This window comes from Petaurus breviceps, unplaced genomic scaffold, assembly GCF_028583685.1.
Source record: "Petaurus breviceps papuanus isolate PSGF00001 unplaced genomic scaffold, PetGlider_PUasm1.0 582, whole genome shotgun sequence".
NCBI classification, from domain to species: Eukaryota; Metazoa; Chordata; class Mammalia; order Diprotodontia; family Petauridae; genus Petaurus; species Petaurus breviceps.
The window spans coordinates 4,627,498-4,645,890 of record NW_027186390.1 but is presented as its reverse complement, the minus strand read 5'-3'; the positions used below and the strand labels follow the sequence as shown (position 1 = coordinate 4,645,890).

The window sequence follows — 18,393 nt, the reverse complement described above, 5'->3', positions numbered from 1 at the left end:
ATACTGGAGAGATGCTGTCCCTGGAAAACCCAAGATAGACAAGAGGAGAGCTGTTCCATGCTAAATTTTTGTTCAGAGAAGACTAGCACCTCTGGTGTGAGAGCTTGCAGAGCCCTTTTCAGGGCTGCTCATCCATCTTTGATGTCTACCTGCCACCCAACTCTCACCTGTGGCTCCAGGAAGTTGCAGCATGTGCAATGACCACATCCTGGTAAAACTGTTTTAGCAGAAAGGCTAAATCAGGTTGAGGGTAATTGACAGACCTCAAAATCATCAGTGAGTTGGGAGGGTGGGGGGAATATCTACCCCAGACATATGAAAACTTCCCCGAGGAATTGGCTGTTAAGAACAATTTATTCCAACGGCCATGAAAGCAGCTAAAGCAAGTGCTATGGAGTACTTAGAGATTGGTCAAACATCTAAGACAATGGGGTTGTCCACGCATCCCAGGCCATTGCCCATCTCATCTTGACTTTTGTCTTGCCACTGGACTTCAATGACGCTGGAAGAGAGAGGCTGAAGAGTTTGTGTAACTCTGCCTCACTTAAATCCAATTCACTTGAGAGTCAGGACATCACCGCATAATGTCATTGGTCCTCTTTGAAAACAAAGAATGAACAACTAGAGAAATGGTAATGGGAACAGAGAAGACTCCCTGATCAAACTGTGAACTCCTTGCTCTCAGGGAGTTTTTATGACTTTGTATCCCCAGAACCTAACATAGTGCCTGGAACATAGTAGGTGCTTACTAAATGGCTCTTGACTTGAAAAGGAACAAGAAGAGATGAAGGCCAAGGGCAACTACCCTATTTTGACATGGTATGATACCTTATTAGCATACATATGTAGTAGCTATAGCAGTACTGTGTATCTCCCTACATTTCTTGAGACTAAGCCAAATGCTTTTCCAGGCAAAGGTCATGAACTAGAAAGGCTGACTCTAGCCCCCAGTGGTATCAAGAGAACTGGGACCCTCCTCTCCCACTCAAAAGAGATTTCAAGGGAGTAGTACCGATATTCTTTTCAACTCTCTTCCCTCACCTCAAATCCTAACTCTAATTCAAATGCCTCTTGCTGATATTTAAAGTCCATTTCTCCTGTTTTGATTACTATCAATTCATTGATTCATTTTCTTGAATGAATCACATTTTCCCTCATACCTTTGTCCTTTAAGTTGAATAACTGAAAAAGGTGGAAATACTATCTTGTGGGACCAGGGATGTGACCATGGTGGCTGGAAGGTCCTGCAACAATTCTTATGCAGAGGCTGATAATTCCATTTGTGGATTATCAAAGCACAGTATTGCTGTTCCCCATGCTCTCCTATTGCTTAACCTTTTGGTGATTTCATACTTCCATAAGCACCCCACTAAAAGAGTGAGGAGTAATTAAAAGAACAGCTGAAATGTAAGAGTCAGTTTTGTTGCTAGGGTGAAGCTTTGGTAGAATATTGAGGGGGAGAGGTAGAGAGTTTGTCGTTAATGGCTAAGGCAAGTTTGAGGGATTATCTATGTTTTGTATTCATGTGTATTCTCCATGTCACCCATGAAGAATTGTGAGTTCTCTCTGGTTACCTCTGTCTGACAGTAACAGAAAAGGAAAGGAAAAATTCCAAATGTCAGCAAATCAAAATGTAATGCAAGAACTGTAACTAAATGTGCACCTGTCAAAATGGCCACCTACCTTGAGGATACAGTGAAAGGAAGCCAGTGCAATCATCCTACGGACTAAGTGAAAACTTTATGCCTTCTCTCCTATTAGAGACAGTGTGGTGTAGGGAAGAGCACCTTGTAATTGGGAGCTGGAATGATCTTGACTTGAAATCTGCCTCCAATTTTTATTAGCTATGTGACCATGGGCAAGTTTCTTCATCCCTCTATGAACCTGTACGTCCATCTGTAAAGTGGGTCCTGAACACCTGTAGTACCTTTCTCATGGGATTGTGAGGCTCTAATGAAAAATGTTTTTCAAATTTTAAAATGTTGTGTAAATGTCAGCTATTATTATATGAGGCTGAATGATTAGAAGAAAGAGAGGCAATTGCTTTTTCTTTTGTAACATTTGGTCCAAGGACTCCCAGGAAGCCCTTCGTGACTTGGTGGTGCCCCTCTGTGAGACAGACATCCCCTTTCCTTCTGATCTTCCTTTATTCTCAGTAACACTGATGTATGTGCCCCAAAGAACAGCCAAATGATTTGTTTCTCCTGTGAAGCTGAAAGTCAGTGGTAAATATCTTCCACCACATTCCACACATCTTCATGCATTTACTTGCTGCTGCCTTCAAAGCCTATTAAAGAAAAAGAAAAAGACCTAGTTTCCAGTGGCATTAATCTTAGATTCAAGAACCTGAAAGACTAAGGATCTAGTGACTTGGAGAGAGAGGTAATAGGGAGGGGGGTTGGGAAGGTTGAGGGAACCACCCCACCGCGTCTCTATACCCTGCTTCAGGGAAAACTAAATGTTAAGTGAGTGGTTTAGCCTGAGCTTAATCTAGAGGTAAATCAGTAACTGAACACTTAGATACTCACTCCATTGTGTATTGAGAAAAATAAAGTGAATCATTGGAGAAAAGAATGTGCTTTCTGGTGCTATACCAATAATGAAGAATAAGGTTTCAAAATCAGAGGAGGGAGAGAGAGTAAGTAAGGAATCTTTGACTGACCACTTTTCCCCCCTACCACTATACTTGGATAAGAATTTTTTTCCTCCAGCCCAGGTTTTCCTGTGCTTAATCTTATAGTGAATCCCTCAGCTTGTATTTGACATGGAAATTACAGCAGAACCACAAGTCCAGTGTGACTGTTTAACTGAAGGATCCAGAAAGTGGGGGAGGGAAACTGTGAGGGTAGAAGCCTACAGCTCAATAAAAATGTGGAGAGTTTTTTGCCCAGTTTGTTAATTAGTAATGAAAATATAAATATATGTATTCCACAAATCTATCACACTTGAATATTTCCCAGAGTTGCTAACTCCTCAAAGTTGTCAACTTTCAGCTTACTGTTCTTCAAGACAGACAATTATATTTGGCAAATTGGAGTTAATTGATTTTAGAAATAAAATTGATTAAAGAATTATAGGCAGTCCTGAAAGGGATCAGGACCTTTCCCCAGTGAATTCAGAATTTTATATGTAAAGCATTTTTGATGATTATTTGGGGAGAAAAATCAGAGATGGGAGTAAAAAACTGTGATTCTCTATAGTTGGGTATACCAAAGATATTTTCCTCCATATCATACATCCAAATAAGCACTCTGAGTGAATTTATTTGAATCGCAGAAACACCGGCAATTGAAATAAATGCCTGCAATGATAAAAGTCTCTTAAATATAAGACTGGACACATAAGGCACAGTAACAACCCAAGTGGCCTCAGCGGGACTTAAGGTCCAGTAAAAGGGGACGTATATGGTGAGGATGGTCCTAGGGTGTGGCGGAATGAGGCCCACCTCAGTTCTTCCTGTTGAAAGAAAGGGCTCTCATTTTCCTTGCTTTATCTGTGCTTAAACCACCTTCTTGCACAAATGTTACTCTTGAGGCTGCTCTTAGCTCACTTTCTTATTACAACTTCTCTAAGCATAGCTATACAATATAGTCCTGTAGTCTATGCCTATTGAGGCTTGCTGTTGCTGTTCTTCATCTGATAGAGCTGCATTCAAGAATTTGCTTCTGTAAATTTTCCTGGCCAATATGACAAGGGCCTTAAGAACAGTTGTTCTCTCCAGGTCCAGGCTTGTTCTAGCCATTAGCAGGAATACATCCATTTTTCTTCTACCATTTTGTCAAGGATCTGGAGTGTTGTATACAGATGCCTCAGATTAGAAATTAGTGTTGGCTTTCACTTCTCAGTGGCCAGGCCAACCTGAACCAATTCACAGTTAGGAGAGGTTGGAAGGAGGCATGAGAAAAAACTCTCCACATGTCCCTGTGCTTGGCATGCCTGGTCTGTGCCGTGAATAATAGGTCATCTGATGCAGTGTAATTAGATAGGAGGATGAATCCTAAGTAATCCTGGGAACAGCAACAGGGAATTGGCCTCTCTGTGTTACTTTTAGCTTTCAAAACTTGAATTTTCAGTTGAAACTGAATAGTTTCCTTGTCATGGTCAGAAGTCCACTGTGGAGAAATGCTGGAATTTATTATTTTTCAAGCTACCACCCAAACTGAAAAATATTGCCCAATATAGCCAACTCTCAATTATTCAGGAGCTGATTATCCAGTTTGCAGATTATTCATACCCATTGTTTCCTGCCTCCTCCTTTCCTCTCTGGTCCTTTCTTGGCTATCTTCTCATAAAGGTGATAATAAAAAGGTATTTTTAGTCCATTCTCTTCTACTTTTAGAGGTTGAAAGGCAAAATCTTTTAGAGCTGGAAGGTGACTGAGCAATCATTTAGTTCATCACATAAGACCAGAGAGGTGAATAAGTTAATATTAGATCTGGAATTGGAACCCGGGATTTCTCACTCTTTCTACTATAATTGCCCCCAGTAAGTGTTTTGACTAGAAGCATTTGGAGATTTTGACACAGTGGAATTCAAGAGATTTTCTGTATATTTCAAATATCTTTTAAAACTTCATTTGCAGGAGCAAAAGAGGGAATAATTATGGTTATAGCAGGTGGGGTCTGAGGCTGTTGACTTGAACAAATAGCCAAAGGATGGCTATCTCCTTGTGGTTTCTATGATTCTCCTCACTGTAACTATTTATTTCAATGCCATTTCCAATGTCCAGTACTATCTCAGAGCTGGATTGTGATGTAGAGATTCTTAGGTGTGACCCTACTGGGGAAAAAAGTCTAGAAGATTCCTAACTTTTCAAGAAGAAATTAGTGGCTATTTGTTTAAAAAAGAAAAACCACTGTTTTCACCTCCCTCTTAGGTTGTTTCTGACAGAAAGTTTTGCCTCCTTTAATGGAGCTCCATTCTCTCTGGTCATTTCTCCTATTTCTACCTCCAACGTTTCTTTTTATTGATGACCAGGCTCTATTATTAGTGTCTCTTTATTTAGTTCAAGGCTTCTTAACCTCTTTTGTATCATGAACCCCTTTAGCAGTCTGATGAAGACTATAAACCTCTTACTGAATGTTTGTAAATGCATAAAATAATATACATAGAAGCACAAAGAAGACCAATTATATTGAAATACAGTCATCAGAATATCGAAAACTAAAGCAGAAGATCACAGACCACAGATTAAGAAACCCTTCTGTAGTCCTTTTGTTTCATGCTAAATTGAACTGAAGAAAAAGAATATAGTCTTCAGCTTCCCTAAACCCTCCTTCTGTGACATCTTACATGGGATGTCTGACCATAGACGGGAGTGGTGCCATGGGGATGGGGATTCCTTGGTAGCTGACATTCTAGGTAAGATAGGCCATGATAAGCAGCCCCTCCTAAATCTTTGTAGACAATAGAAGGAACAAATTAGATTATTTTTTAAATTATATATTTCATCTGTGTTGTGTCCTTAATAAAGAGCCTTGATAAATTGCCATAGCTTAATTAAAAAAAGTTTCACTTGTTTGACAATATTGCTCAATAAGCAAATTGATATTTTGAATCAATTGTACTGGAACTTCTTTCCTTTCAGCAATCATATTCTATTTATTATTCCCTCAGATTAAAACATGTTGAATAATTTTTTAAAGTGGAACTGTGATTGTTATAGAGAATACCTGATGAGGGTACTACCTGTACATTAGTAGCTGCAGTATAATGTATAGGCTTGGAGAGTTGTTTTATGATTTGCCAAGGTCACATAGTCAGTGCTGTATATTTCAGCAGCAATACTTGGACCCATATCATCAGCACACATGCCAAGATTGCCTCTATCTCTATTCTGACTATACTGCCTCCCATTTTAGTTCAGAAAGAACCTAGTGCATGGAATCAGGAGATCTGAGTTGTGGTTCCCATTTGACATCACCATCTGTGTGACCAGAATTGTCATTTCTCTCTCTCTCTCTCTCTCTCTCTCTCCTTTTTGGAGGGGGGAAGGTAGGGCAATTGAGGTTAAATGACTTGCCCAAGGTCACACGGCTGGCAAGTGTTAAATATCTGAGACTGGATTTTAACTCAGGTCCTCCTGGCTGGTGCTTTATTCACTGTGCCACCTAGCAACCTCAGGAAAGTCATTTCTCTGTCTGTTTTCACATCCATCAAATGGGGCAAATATTTTTTTTCCTATCTATCCTATTAAAGAAAGGTAAGATGACATGTAACTAGTATTTATGCAGGGCATTAAGGGTAATGAAACACTTTATATTTATTATCTCATTTGATCCTCAAAACAACTCTGAAAGATAGGTGCTATCCCTATTTTACAGGTGAGGAAACTGAGGCTTAGAGAGGTCAAATGACTTGCCCATGGTCACACACCTAAGTATCTGAGGCAGGATTTGAACTCACATCTTGAATACAAGTCTAGAACTCTATCTACTACACCCTCAGCTGTGTGTTTATTTGTAGATGACTGTAGGAGTCTGCTGGTACATGTTATAACAATTGGTTTCAAACTTCATTGCATTATTAACTTTTTAATTTAAGTCTGGATAACCAATGAAACAATAAATCGAGCCATGAATTGTAGTGATTGCTGATTTCTGGAGTGTAAGTGCTTACAAAGAACATTTAACAATTGGCTTTCTCAAGCCAGTTAAATCTGTCACCAACACATCTCTGGATATGTGTGTGTATACATATATATATATGTATACATATATATGTATACATATATGATGATGCTTTAAATTCTTTGGAAGGCAGGCAACTCATTAATACAATAATAGCAGTAATAATAATAAATCACATTTGTATACTATTACAGCACTATAATAAAAATTATTTTTATAACAACCCCATGAAGTATTATTTTCCTGTTTTACAAATGAAGGAATTGAAGTTCAGAGAAATAAAATGCAAGGCATTATTTTTTAATAATATTACTAATATTCCCTTATTTCAATTAAATATTTATTTATTATTAATAATTAATTAAATTAAGAGGATTAATTTAATTAATAATATTTATCATTTTTTGAGGGAAACATAGCCTAAGTGTGTTTTCAAATTATAAAGTTTAAATCCATCACTTTTCTACAATAGGAAATAGAGGGTTAGGTCCAAAGACGCAAATTGAACTCCAGGGCTGCACATTACCATTCCTCTTTACGGAATACTTAGAGAGGAAAAAGAAGTCTAGAGGAGCAGGAAAGTTATCTGCATTGTATTCATTAGGGGACCCATAAATGAGAGCTCTCAGTGGACTCCCAAATAAAAGAAAACCCCTGAGTAAAACCATGGTTCTTGTCTCAGAAAAGAGAAGACCTCTTGAGCAATGTCAGTCGGACTCACCATGCATTGATCAACTGAGCTGTGCCAAATACTAGAACTGCATCAAACCATCAAAGCGGCACTGTGGGTGTTAGCTGAGAGGACACCCAACTCAATTATCTGCTCTCTTCTATGTACTTAACTGTTTAATGTTTCAGGAGGTCAGACTCATATTGCTTAAAGGGGAAGTGCTAAAGCAAGGGGACTTGATTTGCTTGGATTTCAGATCCTCAAATCCACATAGAGGCTGTAACATTTATTTTGCAGCATCCTGAGGAGACAGCATAACCAAATACTCTACACAAATACAATTGTAGGCAAAAGGGTGGGAGAGGAAGGGGAGGTTTCCAAGTAAGCTTCAATGAGAGGGAAGTGATTCAGTGGCTGAGATATTATGAGGTGAACAAATAGGGCAGTACAGCTTTGGGAAGAGAAAAGTCATTGGGAGGGGTGTTCAGGATACCATAGTGAAACAGAATGAAGAAATTGAGGGATAAGTAGATAAAGATCAATTCTCACAGGGATAACAACAGGAAACAGCCATCTTGGGAGCACAGTAGTTCTGAATGAACTCTAGAGAAGAATAAACAGGAAAAAGTAGAATAAAGCACAAGTACTTTAAAGTGAAAACCAGAAAAAAAATATATCCTTGATGGAAGAGAAATGGGGAAACCATGCTGACCAAGGTGAATTCAAGACAAGTGCCTATGAGGCCCAACTGCATCCTCAAATATACCTGAGTCTTGGGAATTGAATCTTTTGTTTATGCCTTTCCATCTGATGGTGAATGTTTACCAGCCTTCTTCTATAATGTTTTATTTTTTTTAGTCCGCAGTTGCCTAATACTCTATAGGTATCATTTTCCCATGCTCAACTCTGGTCACACTCTCTCTTTTTTTTTTAAAGCAATTGGGGTTAAGTAACTTGCTCAAGGTTACATGGCCAGTTATTTTGTGTGAGTGCCAAGTATCTGAGGCTGGAACCGATCCCAGGTCTCCCGATGCTGGGGCCGGTGCTCTTACTCACTGCGCCACCTGGCCGCCCCACTGGTCATACTTTTAATAGTAACAAGTTAACATTGTGCCTCAGTAAGTTGTATGGTAAGTTCTGAGCAGCTGTTGGGTTCTTTTCCTCCCCTTTTTTCTTACTGACTGAACAAGCCCCTTAGACTTTTAACAGGTCTGTTATTAAAGACTTTTAAGAGGCCTTTCTTGTTATCTTGTACTTAGATCTGTCCCTTTGTTTCACCCTGATGATTATTATCACTTATTAAAGGACTTGAAAGATTTCTTTGCAGGTTCTTAACTTTAGCTCTCACAGAAACACCTCAGCTCCATCCTCAGCTAATAATATAAAAATTAATTAAAAAAAAACATGTCATAGGTGTGGTGGAATTGTTGACTTTTTCCTCCCCAAGCATATTAGGGGAATTAAATAGTCTTTGCTTTTAAGCAACAAAGATAAATCAAACTTAAAAGGCATATCAGCTCTAGGGAAAAGTGATAGCCATGTGCTGATGTCCTTGGGTGAACTCTTTAACAATATTGTTTTTCATGGGCTGTCACTAATTAGAAGAACTACTCTCATGTTAGGTCTGTAAAGTGATTTTTCCTTTACTTGGTCCTCCCTGCCCTCTTATTTGGTCTTTTGCATATGAAACTGAAACAGAACTCCTTTCTTCTACTTCTCCCAAGTATTTGAGGGTGAGGGAGATAGAAAAAGAAAACAATTTAATATAAAATATTTTTAACACAACATGCCATAATTCATTTAAATTCTACATTCTGTGCCTTTTAGGTCTCTCAGCTTTACTCATTTGTATCACGTTGAGGTTTCAGGACCCTGAAAGTTATGAATGTTAATCTGCTAAATTTTATTCTGGTGGTGCTGGAGAGAAATACAAATTGTGTGGAGGGGGCATGGTTGGAGCAGGTGAATAATCTGATATTTCTCTCAACCCAAATCCCCAAGAAAATACTGCCATAAAGGATTTGGTGCTGAGATTTAGCTGTGGTTGCCATAAAGACTGAAAGAAGGGGAACAACAGGGCCGGCCTATTTCTTACCACTAGTGACAACACCAACGATTTATTGTGGGAAATAGGCAGCTCTTTTTTTTTTTACAAGGCTTGTTAGCTGAATGTCTGAACTTTGATATTTTTTCCCTTGTGAAGGGTTTCAAATAGACCCCCAGAAAAGTCACTCCTGAAAAATTGCAGCTACAGGCAATTTTCTATGATCTGTATTCAAAGGGAAGAGAGATGTAATGGAGAATCCATTTTAAATCTCCTCTCTCTACTAAAACTTTTAAAAGTTCAATTAAATTCAATTCAGCAAACATAAAATAAGCACCTAATGTAAACAAGATATTTAGGGTAGGTGTTGTGAATGTGAAGAAAAATAAAAGTCTTTGCTCTTAAGGATTTTATATTCTACTTGTATTTTTGAAAACTAAACTGTTAAAAAATAGCAAAATATACTAATTTATGGGACAATAATAATAATAATGCCTAATATTTATGTGGCAATTTAAGGTTAGAAAAGTGTATACTTTCTGATACAACCCTGTGAAGTAGATAGTTATTATCCCCATTTTATAGAGAAGTAAACTGGTGCTTCTTCATTTATTCAATAAACATTTAAGTACCTACTATGTGCTAGGCACTGTTCTAAGTGCTGAGGATACAAAAAGAGGCCAAAAGACAGCCCCTGCCCTCAAGGAGATTGCAATCAAATGGCTCAGAAAGTTCATGTGGCTTGCTGGAGGTAAAACATCTTTGTAAGTACATGAGGCGGAATTCAAACTCGGTTCTTCCTGACTATAAAGCCACCTCTCCTCCTACTACATTACCTAGCTTCCTCAATAAGATTCAGAGCCTCTAGGGATCTTTCCCCTCTTTTCTTTTACTTCAATCCACCTGGTCTCTGGTAGGAACATCAGTGAACAGTGAAATGAGTCATCAGATAGGAGGGAGAGGAGATGTCCTAGATAACTAACAGTATGATGAACTTTGTCACTGGGGCGTGGCAAAAATCAGGTGAAACGATAAAACTTGAATGAGATTTCCATTTGGTGTTTAGTGAAGTAACAATGGCTATCACTCTCTCTTGTTCAACCTTATAGTGGAATATGACAAGGAGTTCTCCCCTCGCCAACGCCATCACAAGGAATTCAAGTTCAACTTGTCCCAGATTCCTGAGGGAGAGGCTGTGACCGCTGCTGAGTTTCGAATCTACAAGGACTGTGTCATGGGGACCTTTAAAAACCAAACTTTTCTTATCAGCATTTATCAAGTCTTGCAGGAGCACCAGCACAGGTATGGAGGTTCAGGGAGTCCCACAGGATGGGGTTTGCCCCCATTCCCATCCTTTCACTCTATCGCTCTGAGTGGGTTTGTTGGAAGTGTAATTCTGGGCTCAGGAGCAAAACATGAAGTTCTATTTATTCAGACTGGCAGAGTAAAGGCAATTTGCTGGCAATTGGGATTGTTGTAGCTGAGTGGGAGACATTCCAAATGGTTTCTTAATCCAACTGCCAGTCAGTTAACATTTACTAAGTGCACATCCTGAGGAGAGGCACCATGGTGAGATACACAAGAATCAGAAGATGCCATTTCCTAGCTTGCAATCTAATGGGGGGGGAGGGGGAGGGGAGATAGCATAAACACAAAAGCATGAGCTTACCTACCAAGATGCTGTTAAAAACAAGTCCAAACTAATGTCATATAAATGGTGTCTTATAAGAATTGAACATAATTTTTTCATGTTAAAACAATGTAGTAATCCAGAAAGTCATATAATCTAATACCTAAAATGCTAGTTACCTACATTCTTCCTATGTCCTGGAGGGATGCCAACCCCCTTTAAAAATCAGCTGCTTTGAAAGACAACTATATAATAACATGTGTATTCTTTATTAGAGACTGGAAGAGAATTTGGAGTGATGGAAATAGTGTTTAGTGATTATTTGGGTCCTTTCTATCTCTTTCTTTCTCTATCTCTGTCTTTCTCTTTTTCTCTCTGTTGGTAAAGTTGCCTGAGTTCAAAGTATTGAAGTTCCTAATAAAAAATTATGTGATGCGATATCAAATTTCACTACTCAAGGGGGAAGAAAACAGCACAGCTGCTTAGAAGTATATTCTGGGGTCTATACCAGAAGATCTCAAACAAAACAGCCATAAAATGATTGGGAAGGCTGGAAGGGAGTCAAGGAAAAAATCCTACTTGTATGCAATCATAAATAGTGTTTCTTAGTGAAAGAAAGCCTTTCATATATTTACATAGTAAGACAGTATATCAAGAGCGCTATGTTTGCATCTTTCCCAACATTATGACTATTTTCTTTGATGTATCCAGCCATGCAAACTGAGAATTTCACAGAATGTAGAGAAGAACACAGTCTTTGCTTGGTTAGCTAATGTGCTTTGGAAATTTGTCTTTAACATTTGTCCTAAGCTTGGGGGATACCAAAGAGCAAAATGGTAAGTTTGCCAAAGAATCTTGGACCTTGGATCTTCCTGTGTATTTAGTGGGTTGTTTGGTAGTTCAGGGAGGCACTGGGGTGCACTAACCCTGCTGTCCAGAGTAGAATGCACAAATAAAGAAACAAGGGTATTGTAGTGATGCTAATATCAGGATCACTGACATGAGAATAAAAGTGAAATACATTCAGTCTCGTTGGGGGAAAGCGCTGTTTAAATACCTGCTAGGAATTTGCTATGTTTCATTTTATAAACACCACCCCACCTCCACCCCTTATTGTGGGGTCTTTTAGATAGTCATAGACATGGTCCAATGACTTTTCAAGTCCCTTTAGCATTTCCATAGTGTCTAAGGCATATAACCTTTCATATAACCTTGAAAATAGCTTTGTTTCCTGCTACAAATGATGACTGTGGATGAGTATAATAAACTATTTCACTAATGATTATGATGTCAAAAATAATAATTCATTTCAATTTGGTAAACATCTATTAATGTCTTCTATGTATCCAGTAATCATTCTACTTTCTAAGAGTAGTATAAAAGCTTAATTAAGATGCCGTCCCTGCCCTTTTGGAGCCAACAGTTGAATAGGGACATATGACACAGATAAGTAACATATAAAAAGTTTCAATACTTCAAAGATCTATAATTTTATCAGTATGGGTATTCCCTTCATTGATGACTATCACAACCTCTTCTTATCTTCGTAGATAGTCTCTTTGAGAGTTGTTTTAGAGAAAAACAAAACCCCACCATCATATAGACAATATGGTGATGTGCTGTTCCAAATTTAGTTAGGAGACCTTTGGACAATAGAAATAGAGCTCCTCATTCACCAGGCTCGTTCTCTAAGCCTTTTCCACTTTAGTAGGACCTGCTAGAGCTTTACTCTGCTGGTATTAATGGTCTTTGAGAACCCAGAGACCTTACCATTTCATGATAAGTTATCAGAGTACAACTTTAGTGGATGTAAAATAACACATGTTAATGTTTTACAAAGGGAGGTTGGATTCACCAAAATTGAGGAACCTCAGAACCAAGAACTAACACAGGCATCAACCACTTTTTTCTCTCTGAGGCTGCCTGCAGGCTCAAACCCTTGGATTGGTAATTCCAAGCTGGCCTTTATACTGTGACTATAGAGCTGACTGTATTGATAGGAGGAGGAATAAGAGAGATAAGTGACACTTTTTCATATCAAAGTCATATAGCTTTGCTGAGCTGTATTCTTAAGTAACTTTCCTTATGTGTCTTTAAGTTTATGTTGTATTACACTTATACTTGGAAAACTCTTTAGGGTGTGCTACAGACTGCCTGAAGCAGTAGGCACAGAGTACACCAAAAGGCTTATCTGTAAATCTGTTTCATAAGATTGCTGATAGCTATATGCTTGACAGTGCCTTTTAAAATCTTCTCTGTTCTCCTGACTATTTTTATGCCACAAGTCAAGTGGCCCTTGCAGCCATGGTTTCTATATGTCCTCTCCAATTCCTCAACCCCAGAGGATCTGATGGAGGTTATCCAGGGACATCAGAAACAGGCACTAGCCTTCCTAGATCACTATGAAATGGTTTGTAATGTCTAGCCCCAAAACATTTGCAGTGGGTCTAATTAGGATACTCTACATTCTTGGAAAATTTCAGGGGGAGGAGAATGGGAACTAGATTGGACAATTCCTTTTATAGAAGAGGGAGATAATGTTTGCTGAGAGATTACCAGTGTTTAAATGTCAATTTCCTGATGATATTTGAAAACTCTCCTAGGAAATGGAAGGCTTCTGTATACATTAGGTATACAGAGGAAAAGAGATGCTTATTTACGTACATAAATGAATCCTACTAGTAAAGAGCTATTTCAGACTGGTAGGAGGAGCTCTCTGTCTTAAATTACCTTGCAGGCACAATTAACATACTTATGCAAAGTGACTACATGGATTATAGGAAAAATTTGGGGAGCTTGAAACCAAGAGAGGGAAGTACCACAAAGAAGGCAAGAGAGCTACAAGCCCCAGCAGCTGACAGTGGCACATTTCACAGGGTTTATATTACTAGGCATGATACAACTTGGGTAAAAATATGGATTTTCAATTCAATAAACATTTATTAAGCACCGACTATATGCCAGGTACAGTGCTATATGCTAGTGGTACAAATAGGAAAAAGAAAGGTAGTCCTTGCTGGAAAGTGGGGGAGTAGAGGAACCAGGGAGTACCCAGCATGGGGGCATCTTGTTCTGAACTGCAAATTCCAGATCCTGTCCTCTATAAAGGTATGCTTTGGGAAAAGTTTAGTGCTCTATGTGCCAGGCCTCCCATCAGAAGGTAGAGGAGGCTGAGGGAGTTGGGATAAGTGTTGAGTATCCAAGGCTGAGTTAAACAGCATGAGGAAGAGATTTCAAAGTATGGAGAACCTGGTCATCTGGCCCAAAAGTATGAGTGGTCCTATGGTCAGAATAGGATAAGGAGGTCTTTAAGAAGCCAGGAGAGAGCTGAATATAGGTCAGCAGAGATGAGTTGGAGACCTTGGTTCCTCAATGTGTGACCAGACTGAGCTGCTCTGCTAGCTTGCCCAAGGAGGAGATCACTCTATACCAACTACTAATTGAGATCTGGGCAATGCACTTTGGCTGGACTGGCATGGAGAGGTCCATGAAGTGCCTCATAACTCCATCATTACAGTAGGACTTTAAAGTACGTTGAGAGGAGATATAAGATTTCAAGACCTAGATAAGATATCAAGGTAGGTTAGAGCTGACCATCATCTTTGGGGTCAACAAGTTAGACTGAGCATCTTTGAGTCTGAAGATGAACCTTAAGGGAGTTAAGATCTTTAAATTCGGGGCTTCATCCCATGTGAGAGACCAGGAGAAAAGAAGGTATGGGATATTTAAGTATACTCTACTTAGCTGAATCCTGATGGTATGAAGGAAGTAATAGGAATTACTGGAGTAGTCCTTAGCACAAACCAGCCTTTGAGAGACAGAAAGGAAAGTCCCACAAGAGATAACTAAACACTAAAAGTCTGAGTTGTATATAATTCAAGCTTTCAGTTCTCTGAATAATGGCTAAAGAGGAAGAGTGCTAAAAATGAACAGCTTGTAGATGTGTTGTCTAATGTGCATGCTATACTCCAACAGAGGAGAAAAGACCCATACCTTTTCAGGAGGGCATACCAATTCTCTTTAAGTTCATTCAGGGAGGTCAGGTGAGGCCACATGCACCCTCCAAGTAGATTAGCAAGGGAGGATCTTCAAAGGGAGGATATTTTGTGATCATCATTAGGATGGCAGTGCAGTTGAGCTGTGGGAATAGGAAGGCAGCAGTTGTTGCGGAGAGTCATAAGGAGGGCATTCGGAAGCACTCCTATATAAGGGTGGGGGGAGCCCGGGCCACTGGGCTGTTATTTCTAAATTGGTCCTCAGTGTGTGGTTGCAGAGTCAATTGTTTTGACAGTAAGGGGAATAAGAATGATAAATGAAAGTTCTCAGTGACAGAATAGCATAGCTTTAGAGAGTTTGTTGTCCCTCAGTGGCTTTGTCTGTATGTCTGCATTAGTGAATGACTTTGTTGTATATTTATCCAGTAAAGTTTTGGGCACTGTGTTGTATGATAAGTTAAGGGACTGGTGATGACAGGTCCTTGATAATTGTGTCCTTGATAATTCTTTCTGGTCCCTTTACTATTTGTTAATGGATGTCTCTGTCAGAGACAGAGACTATAAACGGTCAGAGTTATAGAACCCTGATAGTAGCATTTAAACTGGGCTTTAAAAACTGTGAAGAAATCCTACTGGACAAGAAGGGGAGAGAGGACATTCCAGGTATAAGAAATAGCTTGAGCAAAGACCCAAAGGTGGGAAAACATATACCAGAGAATAGTTCAGTTTGGCTGGAATAGAGAGCATAGAGAGGAAGATAGAAGTAAGGATAGAAAAGGAAAGTAGTCCCCCGTTTTGGAGCACTTGAAATACTAAGCAAAGGAGTCTGAACTTTATTCAGTAAGCAGTAGGGAGTCACTGAAGAGTTTTGGGTAAAGAGTGACATGACCTAGGACGGCCAGGTGGTGCAGTGAGTAAGAGTGCCAGCCCCAGCATTGGAAGGCCCAGGATCGGTTCTGGCTTCAGATACTTGGCACCCACACAAAAAATAACTGGCCGTGTAACCTTGAGCAAGTTACTTAACCCCAATTGCTTAAAAAAAAAAAGAGTGACCTGACCAGAACTTTTCAGAAGAAGAATTAATGTGGCAGGTATCTAGAGAGTAAACTGAAGGGATAAAGACAGTAGATGTGGGAAGACATGTTAGCAAGACATTGCAATAGGTGGATATGAGGGCTGTGTTAGGATGGAGGCAGTAATAAAAGAAAGGAGGAAAGAGATGCAAGAGATAGTATGGAGATAGAATGGATAGGTTTTGGTAATGAGGGGAATGTAAGAGAAGGAAGAGAGAGGAGTCAAAGGAGAAGGAAGAGTCCAAGATGATCCCAAGGTTTTCCACATGGAAGACTGTAAATCTTAATACTAATGAGAGAAATGGTGAAGTCAGGAGCATAACAAGTTTTTGGATGGGAAAATAATAATCTGAAGTTTAGATGGGGGAAGGTGCTAGTGCATCCAGGTGGTGCTGTTTGTATGCAGAGTTGGGAAGCTAGAGTTTTGGAGACTGGAGACAGAAATTTTGAAGTTACCTGCATAGAGATGTTACTTGAAGTTATAAAAGTCAAAGGTGAATGGAGAGAGTAGAGAGGGTCAAGGACCTTGAGAAACACTTACCGTAAGGCTTTAATGAGATGAAGCAAAGAAAGAGCTGTTAGAAGGGTAGGGGGAAATCCAAGTAAGTAAGTATATTGCTTTTGAAGCCAGGAGAGGACCACAAATAACAGAATCATAGAATTAGAAGGAGCCAAGGTTCCAATGCGTACTTTAAAAATAATCCCTGTTTCTGAGTATCTGAGAGTGGTCATTTGGCATTTACTTGAAGATCTCTACTATGGGTAATCCATTATCTCCTGGGCCAGCCCATTCTGGTTTGGGGGATCTCCAATTGTTGAAGCTAATTCTCACCTCAAACCTTAATTTTCCTTTTTGTAGAGGTTAAATCTGTTCTTTTTAGCCCATTTCCCCTAGTTTTGCCCTCTGAAACCAAACTGAACACATCTAATACATCTCTGATAATGCAACCCTTCAAATACTTGAATACAACTGGTATATCCCCCCCCCAAACTATTTCTCTTCCAGGTTAAACATGTCCAGTTCCCTCAAGCAGAGAATGGTTTTGAGGTCCTTGACCATTCGTTTTTGTTCTCTTCTGGACACTCATAACTTCTCAATGTCTGTCTCTGTGATGTTGCTTAGAACTGAATATAATACTTAAGACACTTTCTGATCAGGGTAGAATATAGCAAGACTATAATATCATATCTTTATTCCTGGGAGTTATGCCTATTTTAATTCAGCCCAAGATTGCAATAACTTTTTTATTGACTACCGTATCAAACTGTTGATCTATATTTAGCTTACAGATCTTTTTCTGAATAAACTTTTGCCTAACCATGCCTTCCTCATCTGGAATCCGTGAACTCTGGTTTTGTTTTTTTTTAGATCCAAACTGGAAGATTTTACATTTATCTCCATTAAATGTCAACTCAGTATTCTAGCCCATCAAGATATTTTTGGATACTAAGCAAGTCATCTAGCATGTTACTTATCAGTCCTACCTTTGTGTTATTTGCAAATTTGATATGGATGCCTTTTATGCCTATATCCAAACATTGATGAAAAGATTAAATAAAGGCCCCAAAACAGCTCCCTGAGAAACTCTCCTGGGGATGACCTGAATTGATGTTGAACTATTCATTAAACAGTAGTAGGAGCCTCTAAGTCTAGTCACTCAACTAGTGCTGATCCCATCTCACTGTACTGTCATCATTTCCACAAGAGTAGTATGAAGTATTTTACAACAACTAGGTGAAAATTTTGGTAATCTCCATCTCTACATTCCCCTAATCTACCAGTTTAGTTATCCTGTCTATCAAAAAAGGAAATAGGGTTAGCTTGGCATGAACTTAAAGCCACATTATTTTTGATCACTCTTTCCTTTTCTAGATATTTACAAACTGTTCCTCTAATAATTCATTCCAGAATTTTGCTAGAGAGAAAGAACTGATGTTCAATTCTTATTTTATTCCTGTTTTCTCTGCTTAAATTACATTTTTAATGAAAAGAACTGACTTGAATGGAAAAAAATGTCTGACTGGGAGTTAATAACCCAAGATAAATAAAAAAGTTTCAAGAGCTCACCAGTGTATAGTTGTTGAATTTGAGATGTTTGACTCAAATGAACTCTGTGCTTAAACATTGAAAGAACTGGAAGATTGTGATTGATAAGCCACTGTCAGTACTGTTAAAGATTGTAGGGAATGAGAACAATTACTACAGAATTAGAGGAGGGCATATATTGGCAAATCCAAATATTTTTTTTAAAGGAAGAGAATAAGATCTTCAAACTATAGGTTATTGATCTTGACTTTGATTTATCATCCTATCCCAACTTCAGTCACAAACCTATCCCTATTTCAGTCCTT

At 38.9% G+C, this 18,393-nt stretch overlaps 1 protein-coding gene across 1 annotated transcript in view; it reads left to right on the top strand.

Moving 5' to 3' along the window:
- BMP6 (bone morphogenetic protein 6) overlaps positions 1-18,393 on the top strand; it is a 223,963-nt gene that overhangs the window by 139,717 nt on the left and 65,853 nt on the right. Inside the window, exon 2 of the mRNA XM_069103522.1 lies at positions 10,453-10,645. Coding sequence (XP_068959623.1) covers positions 10,453-10,645 — 193 coding nt within the window. The remainder of the gene's footprint in view (positions 1-10,452; positions 10,646-18,393) is intronic.